The sequence below is a fragment of the Seriola aureovittata genome, chromosome 6 (assembly GCF_021018895.1).
Source record: "Seriola aureovittata isolate HTS-2021-v1 ecotype China chromosome 6, ASM2101889v1, whole genome shotgun sequence".
NCBI lineage: Eukaryota > Metazoa > Chordata > Actinopteri > Carangiformes > Carangidae > Seriola > Seriola aureovittata.
This window is the reverse complement of record NC_079369.1, coordinates 22,513,011-22,540,905: the sequence shown is the minus strand read 5'-3', so window position 1 is coordinate 22,540,905 and position 27,895 is coordinate 22,513,011. Positions and strand designations below refer to the sequence as shown.

General features: G+C 39.2%; 1 protein-coding gene across 2 annotated transcripts; it reads right to left on the bottom strand.

Moving 5' to 3' along the window:
- Positions 1 to 292: 292 nt before the first annotated feature.
- Positions 293 to 26,881, bottom strand: LOC130170709 (phosphatidylinositol 4,5-bisphosphate 3-kinase catalytic subunit alpha isoform-like). 2 transcript variants are annotated; one of them, XM_056378279.1, is made up of 26 exons: positions 26,431 to 26,881; positions 25,909 to 25,983; positions 22,451 to 22,557; positions 22,004 to 22,172; positions 21,464 to 21,590; positions 20,743 to 20,952; positions 20,207 to 20,301; positions 19,832 to 19,987; positions 18,940 to 19,185; positions 18,293 to 18,378; positions 17,459 to 17,564; positions 15,054 to 15,206; positions 14,776 to 14,910; positions 12,178 to 12,302; positions 11,797 to 11,878; positions 11,118 to 11,282; positions 10,675 to 10,778; positions 10,365 to 10,536; positions 9,445 to 9,551; positions 9,225 to 9,346; positions 8,348 to 8,426; positions 8,048 to 8,218; positions 7,628 to 7,745; positions 6,777 to 6,928; positions 5,910 to 6,072; positions 293 to 5,795 (listed from the first exon to the last, which is right to left on the bottom strand). In XM_056378279.1, exons 3-26 carry the CDS (start codon positions 22,504 to 22,506, stop codon positions 5,688 to 5,690), a joined length of 3,207 nt encoding a protein of 1,068 aa, XP_056234254.1. In that variant the 5' UTR covers positions 22,507 to 22,557; positions 25,909 to 25,983; positions 26,431 to 26,881; the 3' UTR covers positions 293 to 5,687. The 2 variants fall into 2 exon arrangements, with proteins under 2 accessions (XP_056234254.1, XP_056234255.1); XM_056378280.1 differs by having other exon boundaries at positions 26,435 to 26,881.
- Between the last annotated feature and the right edge of the window lie 1,014 nt (positions 26,882 to 27,895).

The following is a 27,895-nucleotide window of genomic DNA, read 5'->3' as shown; positions in this document are numbered from 1 at the left end:
TTCCATACAGACAAGCAGTATTCAGGTCTATTTTGGAAGATACAGAGTTCACACTGTGTTTTTTCCTGACACAGCGTCCCATGACGTGCCTTTTAATCCACCTTTTAATCTTCCAAGATATTTAAGAGATTTTGATTAACAGTGGGAACACACAAAACCAAGAATTTGAAATCCTTATGGTTGAACACGGCTTACAAAATTTCACAAAATGCTTACAGTCAATTACACATTACATTATTCAATAAAGCAAACTGAAACGGGGGGACAGTGCAAGAGCAAACACGGCCAGGTGAATGTTTAACAAATTTATTTGTACATCTTCACAGAACACTCAGATGACCAGCCAGTCAGTCAGGGTACAAACCTTTACTCTGTGACCTGGGAGCCAAAACAAAACACAATATACACTTATAAATAAAAACGCAGGTTATTGTGAGAATGAACGTGTCCTAGAAATTGTTCCTACAGGGAGCAAACTTAAGGCATTAATTTATAAACATCTGCGTGGCTGCCTAGCAGACTAAATAAAAACAAACAAAAAAAAGAGGAAGAATATTCATCTTTACCCAATCTCATGCAGGTAGGCTGTGAAAAACAATACATTGGCCCGTTGTACATTCATTCATAGTATAAGTTAAGGTTCTGACAGCATGGTATGCTATGGAAATATATGAGTGACACACTGTAATGTAGTTTACAGAACTGCATACAGAACAGAACATGAAACCACACACTGTTAAGTCAATGTTCCTGTTTTAAGTGAGAATTCGGGACATGAGATGCAAATAAAATGATCACAAATGATCAATAATCTGAAATTATTTACCATATTTGCTCTTTGATCCGAGGTTGATTTTCTTTCTGCAAGTAGAGTTTAAAACCCTCGACATTCATTCTGTTTAAAGCCCATTCAAAGGCTTTTTAAAAAACAAAGCAAAACAAAAAAAGGAAGAGAGTGTAACTGAGGGTTTGACAGTGTTTTGATATATCAAGGTGGTGGACACAACAATGTGAACACCTGTCCATCAGGTGAACAAACAGGAACAGTAACATGAACATCTTAAAATAAAAGACTTGTCTGACAGTCACCGAAAACAGACTACACTGTAAGCATCTCAAAAGGTAGTATGTACTACATGGATATTGCATTGAATTGCGTTATATTTCCTGGGTGTTTATGTTATTATGTCCACCGTTTGTCTGGGAATCACAGGTCGGGGGCAAACTCAAGATATGATGAATGAAAGTAGGGTTTCCCTCCTCTCTGTTACGTCACAAAAATGTATCAGTATTTCTCAGCACTGGTAAAATAGCAGGTACAATGATGACGTATCATTATGTGATACTCAATCTCCTGCAGATTGTTGATCTGACGGACAAAGCCGGCTTAGTAATAAAACCGGTTCAACTGGCCCTGTGACAGGCAGATCTGTGAACATGAGCCTGTGTTTTCATTGCTGAGCTTTTTGACAGTTAAGATAAAGAACGGGTGCCATCAAAGCCTTTCGCTTAAGGGAGGAAAAAGTAGTGCAACAATTATTGCAGAATTCCTGCACCAAGTCAGCACCAAAGTTGGACACCAGGAGAACTTTCAAAAAAGAAAAAAACATGCTCTGGGAAGATGCGACAACTATCACTTCGGTGCCGGGCCTCATTCATATGATTCGGAGGCTGAAAATAGAAATCCAAGATGATTGAATCTTATTAAATACTTCATCACAGTTCTCACTGCACCTGATCTTAGAAACGTGGACTCGAGTACAACTTCAGTCCTTCATTAGTTCAAGAAATAGTTGCTTCTTTACTCTGAAATTTAGCACTGTGGCATCAATAACATTCACTACCAGTATCAAACAAACAGCCTTTACACAAATGTTTCAACCTTCGCTGCTTACCAACAGCCCAACACGTACACACACGCACGCACACACTCTCACCATCAGTACTAAATAGATACTGAACCCTTGCATCTCAACTCTAAACCAGCAAAGCAGTTCTGATTCATGACATTTCAAGTAAAACATTTACATCTGATGTATGAGAAAAGTGTCCCTTCTTTTATGTTTCAGAGTTCCTGAAGCTTTTTTCTGCAAAAAGCTTCAGCAGTTTTGTTTTTTTTTTTCTCTGGCACAAACCAGCCAGTGGAAAAAAAAGGCTTGCAAAACATTTAGAGACACCATCACTGCAACAGTTTAGTGTCATCACACACAGACACATGGACTTTTACACGCACACACGCACACATACATACATAGTGTGGGTTTTCATTGGGGCCTGCCAATGAAGCTCTGCAACCTGTACAGAAAGACAATTAATGCATATGGACACACACACACACACACACACACAAACGCACGCGCGCACACGCGCACACACACAATCAATCTGCAGGATATATGGCAAAGGATATTAAAGATAACAACACTACAGGTTTGTCACACATGAAGCCTGCCATAGAAAAAGAGGTTAGACTGTAACTGTACATACATACTGCTTAATGTTGCTTCAAAATGTACATCATACATACTGGTTATGCTGCTCGAGAAACATGCATACTAGACTACCTTTCGTCTTACAGTCCTTTTGAAAAGGTATTGAGAACTTGATTGTTTTTTAAGTGTATACCCCAACCACTCTACTGCATGATGCAATTCCAGCATTAGCTTTCACAGGCCTCAGTGATGCCTGATTTGGCACGTTAAGAAAATGAAGGACTAATTAAATGAGAGAGGTGCTCTCTGCTGATAAACCTACCGTCTGTTCAGTGGCACTGCATCTGACTTTAGAGAGAGAGAACGTGACTTGATGCAAGAACGTAAAGAGATGAGTGCACATAAGGTCCATATTAGCAGTTAAATACATTGTAGCTTAATATTAATGCTGCAATAACACGTCATCACACGTGCACCACATCAGAACAGACCACAACTTTGGCTTTTCAATACAATCAACAGTTGAACTGGCAAAGTGCAGACTTTCCTCTGACTCTCGCTTACGAGATTCGAGTTTCATATTGTCGGGGTTACTAAGATAATAATTTAGTTGAACACACATCCAAATACATTGTGAAGGTGTCAGGTGCTTGTGAGGCTGCTCTGAGGCACCTTCTCCTTCACCTTCACCTTCTCTCACTACATTCTCTCTTCAGTCAAGAGGTTTTCAGTACATAAGAAACAACGCCATTCATGGTTCTGCGATCATCTCTGAGAAAATTCCCAAATTACTCATTTCCAGAAACCATCCAGCTATAGTCTGCTCTGAAGACAGTGAAACAAAAATGCTTTTTCCAAGCTGTAATGCTGCCTCTGTGTGGACTGTTCTGTTATATGCCAAAAATATGTTTTAAAAATCATTTCTGATTATTTTTACATCAAGGTCTTTCCTTTTTCCTCTTTCTTTAAAACATAAACAAAATATCATTGACTCATCTTAAACTCAGGGGCATATACACAAATGAATCCAATGAGTGATTGTGACGATCAGCTAATCCCGCCCCACCCTGCCTCCATGTGCATTTGGATATCAGTTGGCAAAAGTTTGTTTACATTTCCAGAATGTAGCTAAGGCTTCATTTATTGAGGGAGGTGCGGGTGGGGACCAACAGTCCTGCGTCATCCTCTGTACGTGCTAAATTGTGCCCACTCTTGAGCGGTCCAATCAAATTTGGAGGATTTGTTCAAATCCATCTCATAACTAAATTTCGTCCACAGTTTGCGTCGCTTGTTTAACTGCAGACGTTCTAACTAACATTTCATTGTGACTTATAAATAATGAAAAATCTACATGCTCAGATGTTTCTGTTGGGAAAAATATAACAAAGAAAAATTCAAACTTCTAACCTTTCTAACAAAAAGGTGCAGAGCATGGCTTTAACAGTCCCCGGCAACAGAAGGCATGGCTCAAATACTGCCAGGGTTAAAGGCTCAGAGAAAGTTGTTCTGGATAATAAAATATCCACCAAAAGTTAAAATTCATTTTGTCCATGAGTCAATATTTTAAACACATTCTAATGAGGGACATGCTAAACACCTAACATAATTAGAAATACAAATAATACACAATGAAGATCAAATCTAGCTTTTCCTAAAAACTGCCATGCTTGTCATGTTAATAGTGCTGTCATGGTTAGCTTACTACAACTTGCTTAGGCAGAGTTTGTAGGGCTTAGCAGTGTGCAGTGTTGTGGAGTGTTGTGCTGTGATGCCAAGGCATTTTATCAACAGGAAGACGTAACATTCCCCTGGGCCTCTGCTCGCTGACAGACAGACAGACAGACATCCAGAGGCTTAAAATAGGTCCCATTATTCATAAAATGTGAGACTGGCACTTTTACTCTTGCCATTTGGCTTCCCAAAAACAAATTAATCTTGAAAGTTCGTAGTAGGGCTGTAAACTAGCCACAATGAAACTACTGATATGGTCAAATGAGATGTTTAACTTACAAGTGACTAGCAAAAAGAGAATCAGCAGTCTTCATTTACGAATATGGGCAAAACTCTATAATCATGAAACCAGGGGAAAGCGGTTGCGCTCGTGGTACCCAGAGGAAGCTGCAAACAGGTCAACACAAAAAAAAATCCAAATATATTTACACAAACAATGGTGTGTTTCTGGAGGGCTGAGTTAAGTGTTTTGCCTGTGTAGAAACTGAAAGAAACTAGATACATAAATAAATTTAAAAAGTCATAATAAATCTGTATATTATTCTGGTATTTCTAAGTGCTGTTTTTTTTTTTTTTGATGGAGAGGCATCATCACCCTGAAGTTTATGCATGAGTCTAAAGCTGCACCACCAACAAATGTTCCCAAGAGTGGAGTGCTGTTTCATCGAGGCCATGGGAGACTGCAGAGCTGTGCAAAACAACACACTCGCTCTTCTGCAGTGCAGTTTTTTGAGCTTTGAAATTTGAAAGCCGACAACAAATCAGCTCAGAAGGGCAATTTCACCACAAAGATGGTGGAAGACTGTGCAGTGGTAGTCATCATAGAAGCCATTACTCCAGGACTCCTGCGCTATACAATGAATTTGAGTAACACTTCTTTTATGCAAGGTAATTTAGACAGTTCCTTGTGCCCGTCATCCTCTCAGCAGAGATAAAATTGGAAAAAAAAAAAAAAAAAAAAAAGTTTCCCAAGCACTTCCTGTCTGGGCTGGAGCCACAATGCAGCACTACTACAGCAGAGGAGCAGCAGCAAGGCGAGCTCCCTTTGTGGCTACATGTACAGCTTGGCAGATACATCTTCTTTGTCCAATTTGTGTTTTTCCTCCAAGAGCAGCAGAGTAAGGGGTAAAATTTCCTTGGTTACCCAGTTTATTTGTGTCAGGCAAAAAAAACAAAAAATCGAGGAAGCATAGTAGCCAGGTAGGGCACATCTTCACCGGGACATGAGGAAAACTTTCTTGTAGTCCCCGAAACAAGCAGAGGGTAGTGCGAGAGCATCTTAAAGACCACACAAAAAAAGGCAGATGATGATGCAAAGAAAATGCAAACCTTGTTTAAATAAACACAAATAGTAAAAAAAAAAAAAGATTCAAGCTGAGAACTTCCGTCATCAGTGAGCTGTTTGTGGTGTCTGCTGTAACAGAACTGATATTCCTTGAAGGACTAATGCTGCGTCTGGCTGACAGACAATACTCCATGGTGGGACTGGTGGTTTTTTTTTTGTTGTTGTTTCTGTGCAGGGGATCAGTTTAGTGCATGCTGTCTAATTGTGTGGAATATCCAGTCCATCTTAGTGGTCCATCCTCCATGGTGAGCATCGTTCATCTGTTTCATAAAGTAGTCCAACGCCTCCTGCACATAGCAGAACGAAATACAAGAGACTCATCAGTAGATGAAAATAATTTGGCTTCATAAAGTCAACTTGAGACTATTTCAAGAACAAATATCAGAGAAAAGCCTACATACCTGTTCACTTTTCTCCAGAGCCAGAGTCTTCCTGATGTAGGCAATGTCATCAAATGACTGCAGCTCAGGCATGCCAGAGCCCAGCATCATGGAGAACAGGTTGATGAAGAGGTTTGCATGCTGCCGGATGGCCAGATAGGCTTTATAACACATCTCCTGGAACCTGGAGGGACGTGGAAAAGACAACGTGAAAAAGACAAAACAAATAGTATTTTTGTATTTGCTTATTGCAAATATATTATTTGCTATTGCTTACTTATTTGCTTTTATTGCTCATTTTACTTCCAAATGACAAATGACTGTCACTGGCAAACTGCAGATACATTTCCAAGTCCTACAGAGCTCTTACAGGCTCATGTGCGGGTTGCAAGTATCAGGTTTTTATTAGTAAAAATGTGTTAAAATTAAAGCAAGTTGCAAATTTATAAAACATGCTCAGGCCAATCACCACGTGTCTTTTGTAACTATTAATGCAAAACCATTCCACAGAGTTCTGAAAGAGGTTATCGTGTTTGAGTGTCATTTGGGCAAGTTGAGTGGAAACTTGCCCAACTGAGGGAGGTGAGGCAACACGAATGCACTGAGCTGTTAAATAAATTCAAACCTCTGTTCCAAAATAATAACCAGTGTGTGTACTCTCCAGTTTCACAATAATAGTGACAATAATATCATCCTTTAAACCTGTGTAAAGAAAAGCACATCTATAGCAAATCTTTGCTGTGGCAGTCAGTATGTTACAACAGGACGAGAACAGAAGAGTTTTGGGTGTTGACCAGCCATTAAGACTGACTGATAGTAAAGCAGATACATAAAAGAAGGTGTAAGAAACGATGATGAGAGAATAGGAGATGTAAGGTGCTTCAGTACCTCTCAAACTCTTTGGTCTTTGTGCACTCCTGGGATCCCTTACTGATGACAATAAGGAAGTCTTGCGTCAGTACGAAGGGCACCCGCTCTCTTTTGTAGCCAAATTTCTTCTTCTTATGATCCAGGAAATGGCCAAAATCTATATGAAACAACTGAAGGGGAGAAGAACAAAGAGAAAAGAAGGGAGTGAAAGTTCAGTCACTCTCTCTTTACAAGTAAATATCTTCTAAAGTCAAATCCATGAACTGATCATCCACAGGAAAACTCAAGGCACTGACACCAATCACCGACAACAGCAAGTTATTTTACTGATGAGTGAAGTTTCATTCAGTATTATAGTATTACCCTAAACTTGTTCATTATATCAAATATGCACTGCACAATCACAAATCCCTAATAACTTGAATTAAGGAAAAAATATTATTAATTTTAATATATTAAAATATATTTATTTCTGATACTTTCTTCTATACTTCAAACTACACGTGACATTGTTAAATAACACACCATTGACATTTTTCCTATAAGCATTACTATAAGTATTTCATTGGGAGCTGTATCTTTAGATTTAACGAAACCAGAGACGGTATCAACTGATTGAAACTGAAACAGAGAAAAGGACAAGAAAAACAGGGCAATTATTAACATTCATGAAACAACAGAAAAGTGAAAACTTCCTTAATACCCAAGAACAGATTACAGAGGTAAATAGGCAACAGTTATATAGACACATAACATGCACAGTAGGTGCAAGGCTACTGGAAATCAGAATCAGTGAAATGAGTAATGCAAATTGTGTATGTGCAGCAGGGTGAAATAGTATGCTGTATGCGTGTGCATATACAAGTTACCTGTCCATCATCTTTGACCATTATGTTGCTGTTGTGCCTGTCTCCTATCCCAAGGATAAATGTAGCTACACAGTAGCCAGCACAGGACCTCGTAAACAGATCCACAGCCAAGTCATACCTGCACATGCACAAGTAAGCAGTGACGCCCTTAGTATTGTAGTTTAAAAGGAAATTATGAACAAGTAAATGTTTAAAAGCTGATTGTATAAAACAGACAGGACATATGAGATTTATAAACTGATGGCAGACTGATGTAAATTTGCTGCAACTATAAATAATCCAAGAACAGAATTCCACTTTTACATATTTTTTCTAGGGCCTGCAGACACTTTATTCTAATGGACTGTGTTTCGTTGTGTCATACTGTGCACTAATGATGCAGAGATGCTGTTAAAATAATATCAGGAGAGAAGAACTCACATCTCGCCCTTGTTCTTGTCCTTGAGCCACTGATGCAGAGTGTTTGAGTTGAACTGCAGGGCTCCCTTCAAGCCACCTTTACACTGAATCTGCATGATGGTGTGGGAGCTGCGAACCACCTCAATGAGACCCACACAGTCTCCTAATGACAGACAGCCGTAGGGAAGCATCCTGCAGACACACACGAAACAGATTTTCTTAGCCTCGTGCACTGAGGTAAGAAAGAGTGAGTGAGAGAATAAAGAAACTCAAGCAGGAAGGTACAGAAAGAAAGAGAAATATAGATTGAGATAATAATACCGTAAATCCAGTCCCTGATTCTGCCAAATATTCTCCATGATTTTAATAATCTGCAACGTCAGCATATCCTGGCGCAAGTCTACAACACACACACACACACACACACACACAGAATGATGAGAGTTACAGTTAATAACATCCTGGGATAATGACAGATTAGACACATACACAACATAAGGACGAGTGAGTATGATTATAGCAGACAACCATTACCACGCAGCTCTGCAGCCTCTAATCAGAGTTATTTACAGTGTGTGTCAATATTTAGGATTGGAGTCGGGAAATATGCTGCATCACTTTCTAGTTTTATAGCACAAATCAGAAAGAGTGAACAGTTGCTGCTGTGCAAACACAGCTAACGCTTTCAGAGCCTCTCACAATGACATAAGGAGGTAGGAGTGAGAAAACACTTTCAGTATGTTTCGCTGTAAAAATTGTAGTATTACTGCTTGTCTTTAAATCTATGAATGGTCGCAGGCCCAAAGTACATCTCAGATGAAACGCCCAGACCTCTCATGTCAGCCAGTTCTAGTCACCTTATGGTTCTTGACATTAGCACTAAACATGGTGATGTTTTGAGAGTCAAGTAAATAACTCTCAAAACATGCTTGAGACAGAAGCTTCCCATTTCCCCCAGTATTTAGGTTTATCACTAAAGGACAGCTTTGCGATTTTAAATGGGAATGATATATTTATGATGAATGCTGTAACATATTATTTTGAGGTTGTGGTTACAGGATGATTTCTAGCGGGTCTGTAAGAGTACAGAAAAGATTTCAGGGAAGCTCAGGGGTGAGAAGAGGTTAAAAAGGAAGATTAACCGGTGATGTGCGCATTCATGTGTGTTTGTCTCAGAGTGTAGGAGTATGTGTGTTACCATCTCCATTTTTGAAGATTATCTCGTTGTTCTGAAAGAGGAGTTCGGACATGATGTCAGGATTCTCCCAGTTCAGCCACAGCGGCCTCTTTGCTGATGACATAATCCTGCATTCATCCAACCTGTGCACAAATGAATTCAAGCAATAAAACAACGTCAATCTCTTTTTCACAATCCTACTGCAGCATATATAAATACCTCATCCCCTATTGTGTCTAACCTCAGGTTTCCCAGTTGGTGTGCGGGGTTGAGAGGAGATGTGAAGTTCTGAAGGGCATCCATGTAGTCAGGTCTCTTCATCTGGTCCACAAGAAACCGCATCTGGACCTCCACAAGAGACACACACACAACCACAGCAACACACACATGTGCATTTGCACATAAATGTGTATGCACACACCCAAATACACACACAACCACAAGAAATCTTCTAAAAATGACTGCGTTTGAACAAGTAACACAACACAGATTTAAGTAACACAGCACAGATGCCACATTAAATCAATTTTTTTCAGACTGTTCTTATATAATAACTGTAGAATTATAAATAATTAGATTTTAATGTGTAGTGTGAGTCTTGGAGAATGGTGCTTTCATGATAAGGTAAATTAACTAGAGAAGCCACTGACAAAACCTGGCTGCACTGATAAAAGCACAGAAACTGGTCAACACAGTAGTGATATTCATTTTAAACATCATGAGTTGTGACTCAAACATAAATGAATAACATCCTGTTCTTTTATGTGGGAATACATATCTTGTGCTGTCAATATTTGATACTGTAAGTGACAGCAACACAGATAAGTGAGGTCTATGTGCCCACTGACATGTTGCATCATCAAACATGCAGGAGTCTGCAGCATCAGCCATTGTGCAGGCACGAACTATGAGTGATTGAAACCTTGTGATGTTGCTATCAATACCCCTGACGGTCTCTAGATTGTAATTTAGCAAACTTTCAATGGCGATAAAGTAGAAAAATGAGGGCACTTGTTTGTATGATCCAGATAAATCCCTGCATCCCACACGTTATATACGATACCATGGTTTTGAGATATAAAAGGCAGAGACTTCATATCAAATCTTATGTTCCTGTGTGTGTATGTCCATGTGCATGTGTTTGATGCCGCCTTCCCTTACCTTCTGCGTCTCATCCTTCTTCTCCTGTTTAAGGATGTCAGTGAGGTTTATGAGCTTCTCCATCGCCTCTACCTGCCTGCTCAGGTGTTTGAGGTACATGCCACAAGCCCTGCAGTAAGCCTCTAACAGCAGCCCAAACCTCTGGCTCACTGTCTTATTGTGCATTTCTGACCTGTGAAGAAGACACCAAGAGAAGTGAGGGGGGACAGAAATTGAGAGGCAGGGAGGCAATATGACTTTTCAGCTTTCTGGAAAGACAGAGATGGGAAGATACATAGGCATGAAGAAAAAGCAGTGGGTGGTGACTCACTTGAGATGCCAGAAGAAGAAATGTCCTATCCTTTGATTGGTAAGGGCCTTTTTGAGGAGGAAGCGTGCCAGGGGATTGTCGAGATACTGCTCATATTTTAATACCTAGAACAGGAGGAGAGAGGATGGGAAGATTGTGAGGGAAGAGCAAGAGGAGATGCAGAGATGAGGTTAAGATTAATCATTTCACACTCTGTGATATCTCCACCCAATGGAATCTCTGTACACACAACACCACCATGCATCACAGTCTTCAACACACAGGGAGAGGCCAAACAAAAGCTGCTTTCCAACAGATAAATACTGGCTGCCAAGGACACCCTGGAGTAAGGTACTCCACAGCCCTCTTCACTCACAGTACTCATTCTCTGTCTTCCTGTTTACCCCATGTTTTTGTCAATAAGTTCCTTGAACTGAATAGTGCCAACTCTATGGTAGACCCACCTGTACAAGCTGAATCAGGTACTGGGACAGTTTGTCATCAGTCAGGTATTTGTCAAGGCAGCGTACAGCAAAGTGTCTGACCATGGGGTCTGGGTAATTACAGTCCAACAGCTCCATGGCCTGCTCAGGACGGATAGATGGCCACTCTTTTAACAGACAATACATCTGGGAAACATACAAACCAAGACATGTGAATTAATACTCTGGTATGTAAGTTACAGAATTGCGGTGGACACATTTTATCAACAAATGGCAAATATGCAAAAAAACTAAACTAACTAAATTAGATTCTATGCAGCCCTGTAGCAAGTTTTTGATTTTGCAAGCCACAGCTCAGAAGCTAGTTATTTTAGAACAGTGTATGTGCCGACGGGTATTTTTTTTACTGAAGTATAAAGTACACTCGAGTTTAAAAACAAAAAAATATATGAAAATGATTTTCTAAGAAATTATCAGGAGCAGTCACACATGGAGTGGACGGAATACATCTTTATTGCAACAAGTTAGAAAACCTGTTTTTCTATTTCCATTTCTCAAAATCCAACTGAAAGTACTTACATACGTAACATCTGAGGTGTGTAACTCTTTCTTTAAGTGTGTTCCTTTTCGTTTATTGGACACAGATTAACAATGTAAGAGTGTTTATATGAAAAGCATGTAACAAATGGCATGGCATTACCTGTGCTACTTCATCTCTGGAGTTCCATTTGACAGCGAGAAGGATCTTGGGAAGGATCTCAGGGATGTTCATGCAGTAGTGCCTGGTAGAGAAAGACAAAGGGGATAAATACTGTGTGTTGCATCCCACGGTAAGTATTAATCAGTTGTTTTTACATGTGTGTAACCTGCATCCTGTGTCTAAATTTGGTTAAGGTTAATGCTTTTTTTTTTTTTTTACACAACGTATGTTTAGAATCAAAAATCAAATAAATAAAATGTCCGAGGTGTTAAACTACAGGAATATGCAATTAACATACAGTAAAATTACACACAGCTACATGTGACTCGAAATGTGACTTGAAATGTAGTACAGTGTCATATACTATGTGAGGGAGGTTACCTGTGTCTCCAGAGGAAGTCTTTCTCCTGCTCAGTGATTTCTGACAGAGGGTCTCTGTTACTCAGTTGCCTCAGCTGCTCAGTGTCGGTCTCTGTCAGGGCGTGATCTCTAGCCACACGATTGCTCTGAAACACAGCAGAAAGAAAATACTGTGAACACTACATTATTTAATTTGAACATTAAAAGTCTATTAGATTTTTTGGCTATATGTTTCATCTTGAATACAACACATTATTTAACCTTTTTTTATAGTATATGAGTGTGCAAAATGACAGTGAAGTTGAGCCTGTAACATTTTAAAGTTTACCAATTATACATAGAGATGTAAGGATTCTAATATATTTAAAATAGCACAGTGATGAAGCGGCAGCTCATTTAAACTATTCTTTAAACAGGGAATGAAACTTTTCTATTTGTTGTTACCAGTATTCACATCTTGTAAAGACATTTGATACAATTTAGATCCATCGTTCGTTAGCTGAATGCGGTCACTTCGTAGTCATTATGAGCAACAAATTCAGTTAGACTCATTACTGTTAGGGATGCTTATCAAACTCAAGTTACAGATAAAGGAATAGCGATACACCACATTACGCTATCATCATAAATAAATTAACACTGTGTGATCCAACTTGCATCACACAGTATCTGATGGACCTGTAACAACATGACACTTTAGTGTTGTCTATGTGCAAGTCAATCATCTCTAAATCCTGGCATTTAAAATATCCCAATTGTTGTATTACAATTTTATCTATTAAAACCATTTCCACCATAGTTCTGTTCAAAAGTTTAACCACAGTTCTGCATATGTGCACAAGCTACAAGGTACACATGGTAAAAGTCTAGCAGTTTTTTCACATGTGTTTCTGAAGTGTGAAATTAACTTATGAATGTATTTGTCTGTATGTCTGTATTTACAACCAACTGACTTAAAATGAATGACTTTAATGACACATATCATTTGTTTCTGGCTGCATCTTCAGCAAAACTATTTTTTCATGTTTGTACTTTATGAGAGAGAGAGGGGAAGAAATCTCCATCACCATCTCTCTTTCTGTTGTCACAATTCAGAACAAGGAAGTTATCTGATCGCAGTTCATAAACACTACGTTGACCAGCAGTCACTGCCAAGCTGCTGGGCTTCAGATAAATTCACAACTTTACTATCAGGACAATATCAGATAAAATAGCCCAAAATTCAAGTGAATGACAGCAGCAGTGCTGAGAGATCGGCTTCACTGACAATTGAAATGAGCGATGGCATAGAAGGTGTAAAAGCAACAGAATGGTTGTTGTAATCAATACAGCCCAAAACCATCTGTTACCGCATCTGAATGAGCTGCAAATGTGTATTTATACTTGTAAAACACAACACTTGTCAGAAAAACAACTCTAAACTTTATTACAAATGTGGCTGCAGAATAACAGACGGGCTGCTTCTGAATCGCTTCCAGCTGACATTAAAACCGTGACAAAGCTGTGACAGAGCTGGAGCGCAGCCCTCAAATCCTGAAGCTGAAGTTCTCCCTACTGGCTATCACTTTGATAAGCTAAACGCACAAAATCTGTGTTAAAGTTTATCTGTTCCCTGCCCAATGATCCTCCTTAACAAAACCATGTCTGATTTTTGACTGTATAAATATGTTAATGTGGATTTTAATTAAACACTTTTCTGCTCAGGATTAAGCAGAAGGATATTATCATTATATCACGTATTGCTCTGGGTACTCCTCACAGACGAGGCACACATCATGAATAACTTAACACGTCGTCTGACACTGTTCACATCCTCTCACATGGCGGAGTAACTCCAACCACATGTCACATTATCACATAGAAGTCATGGCTCTCGTGCCAAACATCATCTAGTAATCTGATAAGACAGAATCACCAACACTATAATGAATAACTGAGAACATACACTGCACTGCTGTGTCACACCAAAAGTGTTAGGACCAACTCAGTTAACAAAGTATATAACGAGTTTTTATTGTTGATTGTAGAACTGAAAATCAACCACGTTTATCAAATCACTTATTGACCTAAATTACTTCATTTAAAATATCAGAAATAAACTGATAAGAGTCATAAAAGCCAATTATGTATAATGCGACCATTCTTTCACTACTACTACTGCTCCTTGGTGGGCACTATATTAAAACAAGTGTGTATTTGAGCTCTGTTACTAGCTAATTGTATCAGCGAGAATATGAAGGTAAAGACGTATTTAATGCTAATGGTTTTAATGCTAAAACTAATGTATTTGCCTTATTGACATGACTTTACACTCACATGTCTGTCACCAATACAATGGTGTTTAATTAATTTGGTTATCCAAAAGTGCACACTCTCCCTGTATGTTACTCCAGGTTTGTTTGCATGGCCCAGGCCTCTTATGCTAAAGAAACCTCACACCTTCGAGCTCCCTGGTGAACTTTGAGATGATATTTCTTTACTAAAACAGTTGGGTGACAACACAGGTTTCTGGGCTCCAATTAAGCAATTGAGCTGTGTACGTTTGGACTTATATAACTCAATTTGAAAAAAGTTTTAACTGATGGAACTCTGATTAGGAGCAGATAAGCAGGTTATTACCTGTCCAGAGAGATTGTAGTTGAATCCCAGTTCCCTCGAGATGGTCCAGTTTGCATGATCCTCTACTGCATTCATATCTGGGTATTTTACTGGACTACTAAAGTGGTCAAACTCCAGCTCCAAACATGGCGTTTCCTGGGAAAAAAAAGATTAAAAGAATATTATTGCAATGTGTAAATCACGGTATCTCACATAACAGTCAAACTCTCAATGAAACATGGAAACCTGATACTTTCTTATGCCCTATTTTAGGTAGGTAAGATGCTGAATTTTAATACCTTATTGGGGTTGGATCCAGTGACTCCTATGGGGTTGAGGAGGTCTTCAAGGCCATGAGGGACAGGCCAGAGGTTCAGAGCCATCTTGTTGGCCACTAGCGTGTGAGTGTAGTCAAACAAGTTGATATTACCCCAAGCTAATGGACAGTGCTCCTAAAGAGAGGGAAGTAGGCAGAGAGAGGGTGAGACTCCCACATTACTAATGTAATTAGTTTCAATGTGAGAATCTCATGGGAAACAAAACAGACACAAGCACAGATGGTGAATAATTTTGAATCAAAGAGGCATTTAACACCAATGAATTCTGGGAATCACAGAATTAAAGTATAAAGTTTCAGTAAGGTTTCCTTAAGCTAAGGACAAATATCAATTATAACATGATAGAATACTCTGACACAACAGCCATTGTTTTTAAATCAATGTAAAAGGTACTTCAGCCAAGTGAAAGCACGGACAAGACATCCACAGGTTTTAGTCTGCTCAGTCCAGCCAGACTCATTCTTTGCCTTTTACCTTGTTGAGACGCAACTGTTCTCATGGGTTAGTGGACTTATTAAAGCTGACCATGCGCTGCTCATTCTGTTGAGACTATTATTGAGAGATGCTGGTTGCTTCCCATCCCAGCATAAGTTAAGCTTTGTTTTCATTGAGGCAGATGGACGAATGCTGTTTGATGAATGCTGTTTATTTGCCATTTAATGTGTTGGTTAATAGTTTTTTTAATATCCTATAGACATGGCTTTAATCAGGTTTTGCAAGATATTAAAGCACTGTAAGAGCTTTTATTCATTTGTTATAGTTTAAGAAGCTCTTTAACAAGTACTAATTCATTTTAATGGGGTTTGAAGGTTTGATTATATCACTTATATATAATATAATGGCCATTGCTTGTGAATATGCACTACAGTTTCATATTATGATATAGAGGTTTTCAAAGAATGTATTTTAACTGCACTCCTCATACCTCCTACCTACTCCTACCATGTAAGCCTTCACAAAGGCTGGAGAAATGTTTAAGATAACATCTTGATCTTCAGAGTGAGTCTTCACTAAGGGGCAGCGATGGAACAAGGTGAGGTAGACTGAGTTACACACAGACAGCCAGTCACAATGCAACTATTTATAGTAAGTGCTGGAACAAAAGGCTGCTGTAGAGAAGTGTTTATCTTTAATTCAGGCGGGGCATGAAAGAGCATCCGCTAACCCGACCTGAACCAAGTATGGCACAGCAGGGGACACGACTCAGCCTAGGTGTCTGTTACAATATCCATGTCTGGCATTCATTGATACACTCACACACTCTCACACACACCTGTCTCTCTTCCAGCTTTTCCACCAGAGAGAGATGGAAGAAAAATCCATCAGTGTGGGTGAGATCAAACACACAAAAACATTGACACAGTCCAAGAGTTTTACACTACATGGTTTCTGAACATGGAGTAAAATGTACAGACAGTCATTCTTTTCATTGCAAGTCTGATGTAAGTATCTTGAATATGTTAATATTATGCTACTGCTTGCTACACAACACAAGTGATTTCTGTATGATATCAAAAAAGAATTATCCTTTTAAAGTTTTATATACAGTGTATTGATTTGTTAACTTATTCTGATTTTGCACTATCCAAGTATTCTGTTTTTCCTGTTGTCAAATACTTTGATATGGAACCGAGGGAGAACAATTAGCCCCTTTCACAACATGCCCTCAGTGCGGATTACACAAGCGAAACATACTCTCACATGAATGGAAAAGTCCCCTCTGCTGATTGTGTTTCTGGTGATGTTTTCTGCCATCACAAAGCTCATGGCTGATTAGTAATTAAACAGAGCCAAAGACGATACCACAGCTCCTGCCCGCTGTGGACACATATACTCAGACAGGCTGACACACAGAGTAGGTTAGGTTCCTTTGGCGACACCAGCACATGCAAAACACACATACACATTCACTCGAGGCACCTATACATATAAGTCCCTACAGGATGGGGTGGCATGCCATTCTTTTGACACATGAAGGTCATCTGCTATCTGCTATCTTTAGGGGTGTAACAACTGTACCACTGCCTGCCTCTCAGTTATATAGCATATACAACTATATTGTATTTGTATGATTGGGTATTAGTTTTCCTCTGGCTAACATGAGTTCAGATTTGGTTTGTCGTGTCCTACTACAGATGCTTTTGTGTGTTTTAAATGACAAAATGACATTTTCATGACTCATAAACATGTCTGTTACATTACTGTTACTGTTTCATTTTCAATAAGATCCCTCAGTAGAACTGTGGGACAAAGTATTTTACTTTTTCATAATTATTCCGTAACTGACCTAGGAAGACACTTCCTGTTTTTGCATGTCCAGTTCAGTTGCACTGTGGAGTCCTTCCCTTCGCGGCTTTCAAGCTTACCTCCTTGGCTCCCTTCCTGCCCTTGACAGAGCAAATGGAGAGGCAGAGTCTGGCAGCACGGGGGATGTCTGGGATGTACATATCATAGGTGAGCCACTCATTCCACCTACAGAGTAAGAATGAAGGACATACACAGATAAATAACAAGCCAAAAACAATTTCATGTGTAGACCTAAAGCTTCAGTTTCTATCACCAAGAAACCCGAAATGAGATTTATTCCCATCAGACTGCTTTCATTGTTTCCTGATAGAAAACTGTGAGTTGATTTGATCATGTACTTTTAGCAGTAAAATTTATTCACACATAAAGACACTGGAAAAAATAAATTTCAGTTCATTTTCATTCACGTGAGTACCACAATTGTTTTAATAAGAAGACTGTTCTAACAGGTTTATGTCTGAGCAGCACTTCTGTTAAGTGAAGATGAAGACTTGGGTTTAACAGTAATGTAACACGGCAGTTTAGTGTTTCTAGCCAGCACTAAACTGTTAACTTACCCTCCTGTACTGCTTGTAGTAAATTAGCTGTGCAGATTGTCTAAAGGAGAATATCAGTGAAAGTGAATTCAACTAGTATTAATTTCCACTATTGTGTACCGTGATTGATGTAATGCATTTTATTTAATCTCAGTTTCACCTTTCACAGTATAACTTTATTACTCTCTCACGTTCTTTGTTTAAGCACTTTGTAACTATGTTAAGTAAAGTGCTTTACAGATAAGGTTATTATTATTATTATTATTATTATTAAGAGGACCTTCATTTAAGGGCTGCTGTAGTAAATTAAAACGTTAATAGTTTGTTTTTTTTTCCACCTGAAGAATCGTGAATTACCTGGGGTTAGAGCAGGGTACCCTCTGTGTGTTGACATTGTCACACATCTGTTCACCTCCATGGTAAATGCCTGTCCTCACATATATCTACAAGCAGAGAGGAGAAGCAAAATTGACCAAGGAGAAAATTTAAGGAAAGAAACAGTAGTAGCAACAATGAAAAAAAAAAAAAGACGGGTTATCATGAGAATTTATTCATCTTGAGTCTGGAAGATTGCTAACCTGTAACAAGCTGTCAAGCTAAATGGTCATTACACAACAGCACACCAGCATTAGCTACCAAGTCTACTTTCTATTGCTGAAGACTTGGACAATGATCGTTTGTTTCCACAGGATGTGAAGGAGTTAGAAGGTGCAGAACTATGCAGAACTGGAAAAGCAGTCATTTTATACAGCTAAATGACAAATCTTAATTTCATTTAATGTACAGTTTCATTTTATTAATCAATCTGCAATAACAACCCAATAACACACATAAAAAAAGCTTATATTTTTTACTAGTGAAAGGTCATTCTTATACCAATTTTAGCTTACTCCTACCAGTTGGCAGTGTTTACTAACGTGTTATGTAAAGTATTGGAGTCAATAAACTTGTTTGATTGGTTAACAGACACAGGTATAGTCCCTGTAAGCACTGGACATCCCCACCTTGTCTATGTCCCGTATATTGACGTTAACATAGGTGGCACAGAGGATTCGTATTCGCAGAGTTCCGTTGATGGTCCACAGCGACTTGGCTGCTGCCTCGCCGTTCATATAGGACGTTGCCGTGGAGATACGTCGAGAGTATGACGGCATGACGAAGTTATCTGTAGGCAACTGGGTGTACAGGCTGTCCTTAGACATTAGCATCAGGTTAGGCATCCTGCCCAGCATGATGCAACTACGGATATACTAGAGCGAGAGACAGAGAGAGGGAATGACATAGAAGAGGACAGTTAGAACGAAAGTCCATGCGGAGCTGATAAAGTTACACCATGCGTAAGTCTAGCCAATGATGTCAACTGGTCATTTTCCAGCTGCTGACTGTAGAGGAAACTGTGACACTGTTTGCATCTTCTACTTTGATGTGGCTCAGAGGGAATTTCTCCTGGTTCAGAGCATGAGCTCACGACATTGTGAAGGGGGAAATGGTTCTAGTGTTTTGATGATTGTCAGTGGATCTGACATATCTGGGCTGGTATCCTACATGGAACATACACTAATTTGATGGGTTTCTTCAACATTGTAAAGAATGTCCCAACTGTGCCTGATAATATTTGTCTTTGAGCCATTTAGCTAGGACAGAACATCTGTTCTGCACTTTCCCATTCTTCACTTAAAAACAGTCAACCAACCTAAGCTTCCTGTATATAATGTTTTTCACACAGGATCAAATACACAGATCAGTCTTTGTTTGTTTCTGATAAATTACTGGAATCATAGAAAAAATATTTAATCCCACTGGCAGCTATAATTTAGATTTTTTTAAAACGATTTAAGGGTTTTATTTTCACAAATCTAATGCTTTGATACTTGATCATTTGCTCATGTCTCTTACCTTATACTGACTGATGGGGTGCTTTTCCAGTAGGTACTCATCACAGCCACAAACTTTGAGGATGTATTTACCCTGGTATTCCTGAACACACATCTTTAGCTGCTCCGGGGACAGCAACATGCTACGTGTCTTCTTACGAATGGCCTCTGCAATCACCTTTAGGACAAAGATACAAAAGGATGGTCTATTACTGGCTTGTTTAGGTGAAGTACACAAAATTTAAAGGTGCTTCTGTTTTTTTTCCTGCTCATAGCACATAGCTTTAAAGTGCCCCTTTCATTTCCTCAGCTATAGACATACAAATGAAATGGTGCATACAGTATGGCTTTCATGTTGGATTAAATGTCTTTTCATTTAATTTCATGTTCACCCCACCTGCTCTGGTACACAGTCGTGGTTGATCTTCAGTGTGTACTTTTGTTTGTCATTGTTCGGAGAAACAATCACCCAAATCACAACAATAATCTGACCTATAAAAAAGAGACAGACAGAGAAAAACTGTTGGATAATTGATCAGTAATTCAAATTTTACTCGAGCAGCAACCGAGGAACAAAAACCCACCGTTAATTATTCTGAGGAATGATGCTATTGTATTAAGAACTGTGCTTCAAGTATTGTTTTACTACAATAGCATCACACAAGCTATTGATTATCATGCTTATCATTGTGATTCCTACCCATTGTAAAGCCTGGCTAGTAGTGATTAAGTATTGATGGGAGGCTAAAATGTTAATTTCTTCCTCCGTCTGGTCCTCCTATTGTCTTTAAGTGCTTTCTTTGTGTACAATTTTCTCAAAAATAATCATAGGCTTGATAAGACAACCAAAAGAAAAATATTCTTATTTCTCCCTTTAAAAACATCCTGTGACATTAGTTCACTGAAAAAAAACAGACTAAAGCTTCCGCCTACCTTTGTCCAGTTTGCTATAGATGTGCTTGGGAAGTTCCTGTGTGGATTCTACATTGGGTGGGTAAACATACAGCGCTCTACTGTGGGGCCCGCTGGCATCTCTCAGCTCCACTGAGTCTTTACAAACATTCAGGATGTTTCTCCTGAAGTCCTGAACCTCAGGGTCCTTCACAAGGTCAAACTCGCACACAGGCATACCAATGGCAAAACCTGACAGAACAAAGCAGAGTCAGTGTTGTCTTTGGTCTTTTAGTCAGATTTTGACGAGATTGGTTCATTTACAGATGAAGTAAAATTATGTTTTACTCCTGTATCTACTGGACTTAACTTAAACATACAGAACCTATTATGTCAAGCTCAGAATTAGTCAGGTAGGCTTTTTCATTCCCAACTTAACTTGTAGATCAAACCATCAAACATTTTACTTAGTTTGCTTTTTTTTTTTGCATCTTTTGTCTTTTGCATTTAACAAAAAAGAGACTATTTAGATAAACTATACTAATGAATGATCAGTAATTAAAGAGTAACCATTCACTAAAAATGTTACAAACATTTTGCTACTCTGAATCAAAATAGTTCTTTTTAATTAAATAGGAAAACATCTTTTGAATTTGTCACATGATCTAAACTATATGTCAATCCACATTTTTTTGAACTAACCAAAGTAATAAAAAAAAAACAGAACCATGGCTACAACAGAACCAATGCAGGAATATCTCACCAATCTCTCTGTTGAGGATCTTTTCCTCTCTGTTGCCAACTGGTTCAATGACCTTGAGGAAGGGCTGGAAGAGTCGGAGATCACACAGCCTCCGCGTCTCATCGTAGAACTCCTCCCGCTCTGCTTCCTGCAGGCAGGGGAAAAATATCAATATTCCACTTTCTGTTTTTCATGAAGTGGTGAACGGGTGTTACGAGCTGACAGTCATCCTGCAGGTGCAGAATGGATGTTTAGGAAAAGTGGAAGTAATTTCTAAAAGCTAAGATTTGTTCAGTTTTGTAACACCCTTCAACCACAACAATGTCTCCCCTCAATATTCACAGAAGAGAAACACATTGGCTGTTTTGCAAGTACAGTATCTGAGAAGTTTTAGAGCTCATTTATTTTAATTAGCAGCTAAGGCCGCTTTTGCAGTTGCTGTTTCCGTTATAAACTGTTTTCATTCCAGCAGACTTTCAATAATGGATTTCCATCATGTTTACTTTTTTAGATGGACACCTCTTCATACCAGATATTCAAATTCAGATTCAAAATTCTCACCTGTGTAACACTGACAAAGATGTAGGATGTCTCCTCCTGTAGGAGGTGATGGAGGGGATATTTCCGGGCCTCTTTGAACAGCTCATGTTTGATGGTGATGAGCGTGGCCTCACGGAGACACTCCAGTGTCAGGATCATCCCATTGGGCAGCAGACAGTCCACCAGAATCCTGCAGACACACCCACCATCATTACACAATGTTGATGATAAACTTCATTCTCTACTGTTCGTTTACCATGCTTTCTTTGGACATTTTACACTGTCAATACTTTCTTTACATTCAATAAGCAATATACATATGATAAATCAATTAATCAATAATAAATAATAATAAATACACTGGTATGTGAATGTAAGAGAGTTTTTTACTTGCAATAACATGAAATTTAAAAGCTTATAATTGTGTGCATGTGTACGCAATAAATAGATAGATCCAGTGTGTCATACCTGGGAGGCATCAGGTGGATACCCCATAGCTCCCCTGAGGACGGCCTGGGAGGCATCTTCTTCTCTCTCTCCCAGCTCAGTCACACAGTCAAGCTGCAGAGCACAACCTGAAGGACAACAACACTTAAAAGCAAGTTCTGACCCTCATAGTGTAAAACACAGGCTGAAAGGCCGGTTCATCACTTCATCACTTATCCTATAGGACATTTGCGTGAAATTTTGTCATAATTAACATATGAATTCTTGAGTTAATGTGTTTTGTTGGGTTACATTGACCTTTGCCCACAAAAATCTAACCAGTTCATCCTTGAGTCCAAGTGAATGTTTGCGCCAAATTTGAAAACTTCCCTCAAGGCGTTCTTGAGAATCGGACTGATGGACGGACAACCCGAAAGCATAATGTCTCCGGCCACGGCTGTTGCCGGTGCAACACTTGCAGCCCATGTTTTTTTTTGGTACAAATTTAACTAATTTCATTTGAAAACATTACTTTAGATCCATATCACAAAGACCTGCAATGTCTGTGCTAAAACATGCAAAATGTCTGTGTTTGTAACCACAGTGAAATCAACAGTTTTACACCTCTATGTTGTTAAACAAACACTTTATACTTGTCTTACCACTCCTGTCACTCACTGAACAATCAACTGAAGGTAGAAACAGTAAGTTTCCCAGTGGCCTTTTGAAAGACAATACATTTTAACTCATCCCTCAAATCACATCTGCTCAGGCACGGTTTGCATACTGGCGTCTGTTCGTCTATTACTTGCCCCTGATGATCCGCCTCAAATGCAAAATATCTCCATGCACCTGTGTTGGTGGACCTGTTGCTGCACCTGAATTTGCTGCCGCCATCGCGTGTGTTGTTATCGTTTCCTGTGTCCTTTCTAGAACGCTTGTAGGGTTATTATACTGTCCTCGTCAGTCTCAGAAGCATCACATAACCAGCACCTTCAGTACCTTTGGTACTGTAGAAATCAACCACCGGAAGAATTTTCAAAATTTTGGTATTGACTAGGGTCCGAAGTAGTACTTCTCTTGACATCTTTGTACAAATACAGAAATACAGAACAGGTCAGATGTGATGGCAATCATGTTTTTTGAAATATTAATTTTTCTATGTGTGGTTAATTTGATATTTATGTTAAAAATTGAAATTACACAATCAGCTAATTATTGTAAGAAATAGATTGATACCACTATTTCAGGATGATGCCAGTAACCAGTAAAATACCATATCTGTACTTTCTCAAGAAAAATCAGCCAAGGTAAGTCCTCTCTAGCTGTAGCTGTACTTTTACCAGTTAAGATCAGCTCATTCAACCCTCTGTCATCAAGCACTGGGAAATTAGGGGTCTTTGGGGACTTCAGTGACACAACTATTTCAGACAGATTTCTCAGGTCCAACACTCACAAAGACAAAACAACACAGTGAGTCAACTGCAGATTGTAACACAGTGATGAGAAACTATGTGATTGTGTGGGCTTTAAGGAAATTACAACATCATGCCTTAACTTAAGATTTAGACAGCTTATAGCCACAAACAATTCTCTGAAAACCAGTCAAAATGAGAAGAAAAGCAAGTATTGCATAACATTCGCCAAGCCAATAACCATCTTTCATTCCTGCAATGTAGTGGATGCATTTGTGGAAGCTACTCTGTCTGGATTATCTAGAATATATTAGCTGAGCAGCTTAAGTACAGGATATTTTGAGCCAAAAATAGCCAGGACTAACAATCTAAAAGACACACACAATCCTTCAAAACAACACTGTACTACTATTTTTCTTCTTGGTGTTTCCTCACTTGGACTAGGTCTGTCAAACGGCATAATGAGTACGAAGCAAACTACTGAAATGAAGCAATGGTTCAAAACATAACATCAGAGACCTAGTCAATCTGGTCATCACGACTAGAGATCTAGATGACTAATCACGCACATCCCTTGGTTTTTAAATGCTTTAAAAACCCATCACTTATTACTTAATGATACTGGGGGGAACAAATCATTAGCAAAGAGCTAAAGGCTATTGTGGCCAAGCAGGTAGAAGCCATTACTGTTCCTATTAATCAGCTTGATCACTTAAATATGTTAAGGTCATTGCATCTCTTAGCTATAATGCAGCCTTTCAGACCGGGATGGAACAACATTTAAGATCTGTCAATAAAATAAACCAAATCCCACATAATATCTTGTCTCACTTTACAATATCAATATCACTTTCATATCCTCCAGCTCCAACTAACAGGAATCTAAGCACACAACAACATCGCCCACTAGGTCCTAGATCAAACCTTTTTCAGGTTTCAGGTTTTTTTTTCAGCAATTCAAATAGAACTGTCACTATGGTCATTGACAAACAGCTGGAAATATAACCGAGGCACTTTGAGCTCCCTAGATAGCATTAAGAATGGGAAAGTCATCTTCCTGTGCTAAAGCTAGAATAAAGTCTACATAAAAATGGCCACAAAAATATGAAGTGTAGAAGTCACTGACACAGCTATACAGGTTGTTGTAGATATGACAGCTCTTAAATCTGCATGTCTTTTATAAACCTAGCAAACACTCCAACATGAAATGGCAATTCAATCTGGCTATCAGGTGAGGGGCAGTTGGGGATCCCCCAGAAGGAGCCCCAATGAGCTGGAGGAAGCTGGCGAGGAAAAGGACAATGTCTGGCCAGCTCTGCTTACCCTGCTGCCAAAACAATCCTGACCAGGATAAACATCCAGTTGCTGAATGGATGGAGGACTAAAACTAATTGCAAGGAGTGCAGAAGAAGTAGGGACAGTAAACCCTCTGAAATTCTGTTATCAATACTCAAAACTGAAAAAACTAGTTTAAGTGTAGAGTTATAACTGAGAACCAAAATGCAGGGGACTGATAATTCGTGAGAAAGAGAACAGCAAACTTAATTTAAAAAAAAAGGGTAGCATTGAATATTTACAAAAACAAACTAAAACAGAAAACCTTGAGTTAGAACAAAACACCCATTGAGTAGTTCTGCGATCTGTGACCCTGATCAGGATGCAGCTAAGCACTTTAGGACAAAAGAGGAAGCTTCCTCACAACACAGGATGCGGGGAGTGGGAAAACACTGGCCTAGAGACAAGCTTGCTTTGAATACTGAAACATAACTGCACAATTAGTTGTGTCTGCAAGCAATGGCAGGCTGGCGAGATCAAACACACGCTCAGTCTCTACATCACACTTTGTATTTGTGGTTAACAGAAGGTTGATCAGTTGCACCACTTTACACAACAATGTGGCTTCAAGAAAAACACTTGTGATTCATAGTTACTTTTCAATCTAGCTTTCTCCATAATTTACAGTAGCTTTGATATTTCAATATAACAGATACAAGAAACAAATTAATATTTGATATGAATGTCTTTGCTGGACAGTCAACAGAAAACGTGTGGATTCAGATGGAGAGAGGAATTTGTGAAGCATACCTAAGAGAGAAGTCCTCTTATTTTGAAGATGGGACTCTTCCGCCCTTCATCGTTCAGTCCATCTCCACACTGTCACTGAAATATGTGTTGGGAGGAGATGGAATTAAAACACAAACAACATGACACACAGTCTGCATCTGTGGCAGTCCGAGTGATTCAAGCTGGCTAGCAGCAGGTTAGCTAATGTTGGGTGTTTGGTGATGACAGCACAGGGATGACAGCTACACAACACTGTAGTGCTCTCGATGTATTGATACTTTTACATATCTATGTAAGAATGAAATTACCAAGATAATCAGTTAACCAGTCAAACCATGTCGGTTCTGCCTTACCACAAACATCTCTTTCGACTAATGTCCACCAGTTTGGGAATCGTTAACGTTAGCTAGCTCTCTTGTTCATAAGCTAACGGCTAATGCTGAGCCTGTCATCCCCTTGTTGGAAAATTTATTATGAACATCCAACACAAGCAATTTGTCTACTGAAGGGCGAGCTGAAATATTGCAAATCTGGCATACTGACCTACTCTTTAGAGTCGGCGTCAACGCAGCGATGTGTCTGAGGATGCTGGTCCGAGAGGCTCTCCCCGGCTAATGCCAGTTAGCTAGCCTTCCCACCCCTCCAGTTCCCAGCGGCCGGTTGGTGGCTCCCGGCGCCGGGCAAAGCAGGGTGTTATCTGTCGCCTGTCAGCCTCTGTGCCAGATATCTGTGACTGTGACCGTTATTCCACACCGACAACAAATCCTCGTGTTGTGGGTTGTAAGTTGAATAGTTACAGAAAATAAAGGCAGCCCCCGCATGTCCGGTGTGAAGGGCTCGACCTGAGGATGTTGTGAGCGGCTGAGCTGCTGGTGGACTGGACAAGTTGTCTTGCTGCGACAATGCAGCCACGCTGTCTGTCTGGGGCCCTCCTCCCTTCCTGTATAACACACACAAACACACTCACAGAGAGTGAAACTGTTTGTGATCTATCGGTCTGACATATTAGTGGTATGACATGTCGCCTCAGAGCTTAAACCACTGATATAGTTTAGATTAAACCACAACAGGATCACATCATATCATCACAGAGCACAAATGCTTAGATAGCTAGCAATAAACGTTTCACTGTTTGTGGGCTTAACTTGTTTTTGCAAAGTGGCCCATAATTTGATCAGATAAGAAGATAAGAAAAGACTGATCTTCAGGGAGGGAAATTCACACTTTACACAGCACAAAGGTAAGGACATAGATAAAGAGCTTTAAATAAAATAAAATAAAATAAATTGAAATAAAGAAGTTATATTTAATGGATAGATTCACAGTTTTTCAAGTCCAACTTAAAACAATAGTCAAGTCCCCATATGTATATTGAGATAGCTTTTGCTTGCTGAAATCATCATTTTCCTGCTGGCCTTAAAAAGGTCCCTTCCTAATGGACTGTTAGTGGCAACAATAGGTACAGTGGCCCCGAGGGTCAAACCGCACAGCTTTTCAAAAACACAACAACATTTCAGATTATGGAAAGGGTGGGACAACACTATTTGTTTGTGATTGAACAGAAGCCAAGTCAGTTCAGAGTTTATTCAGTGGATGTGTTAAGGTGAGTTGGTGCTACTGGATCGACTAGAAGGACACTCTAAACTCTACACTACTACTTGTTGTTTCACTGTTAGTCGACAGATGACCCTCCTTGCATGTGTTAAAGTATCAAGAATTACATCATATGAATATGCTTTGTTAAAATATTCCCTTATGATTTCAATCTCCTCTTCCATCTTGTCAAACTCCATTTAAAATTTGTGCAGGGACACTACTGAGAGTGGTACACAATAAAAGTAGGAAATTACAGTGAACTGTCACCAGCGACTTGGGTTCTGTTCAGTCACAAACCAGAAGTGTTCTCCCACCTTTTCCATAATCTGAAATGGTTTTCTCATTTTTGTTTTGTGTCAAATTTCATCGTGTTTTGTGAAATATTGTTGTGTTTTCTCCATCAGGTCCACCA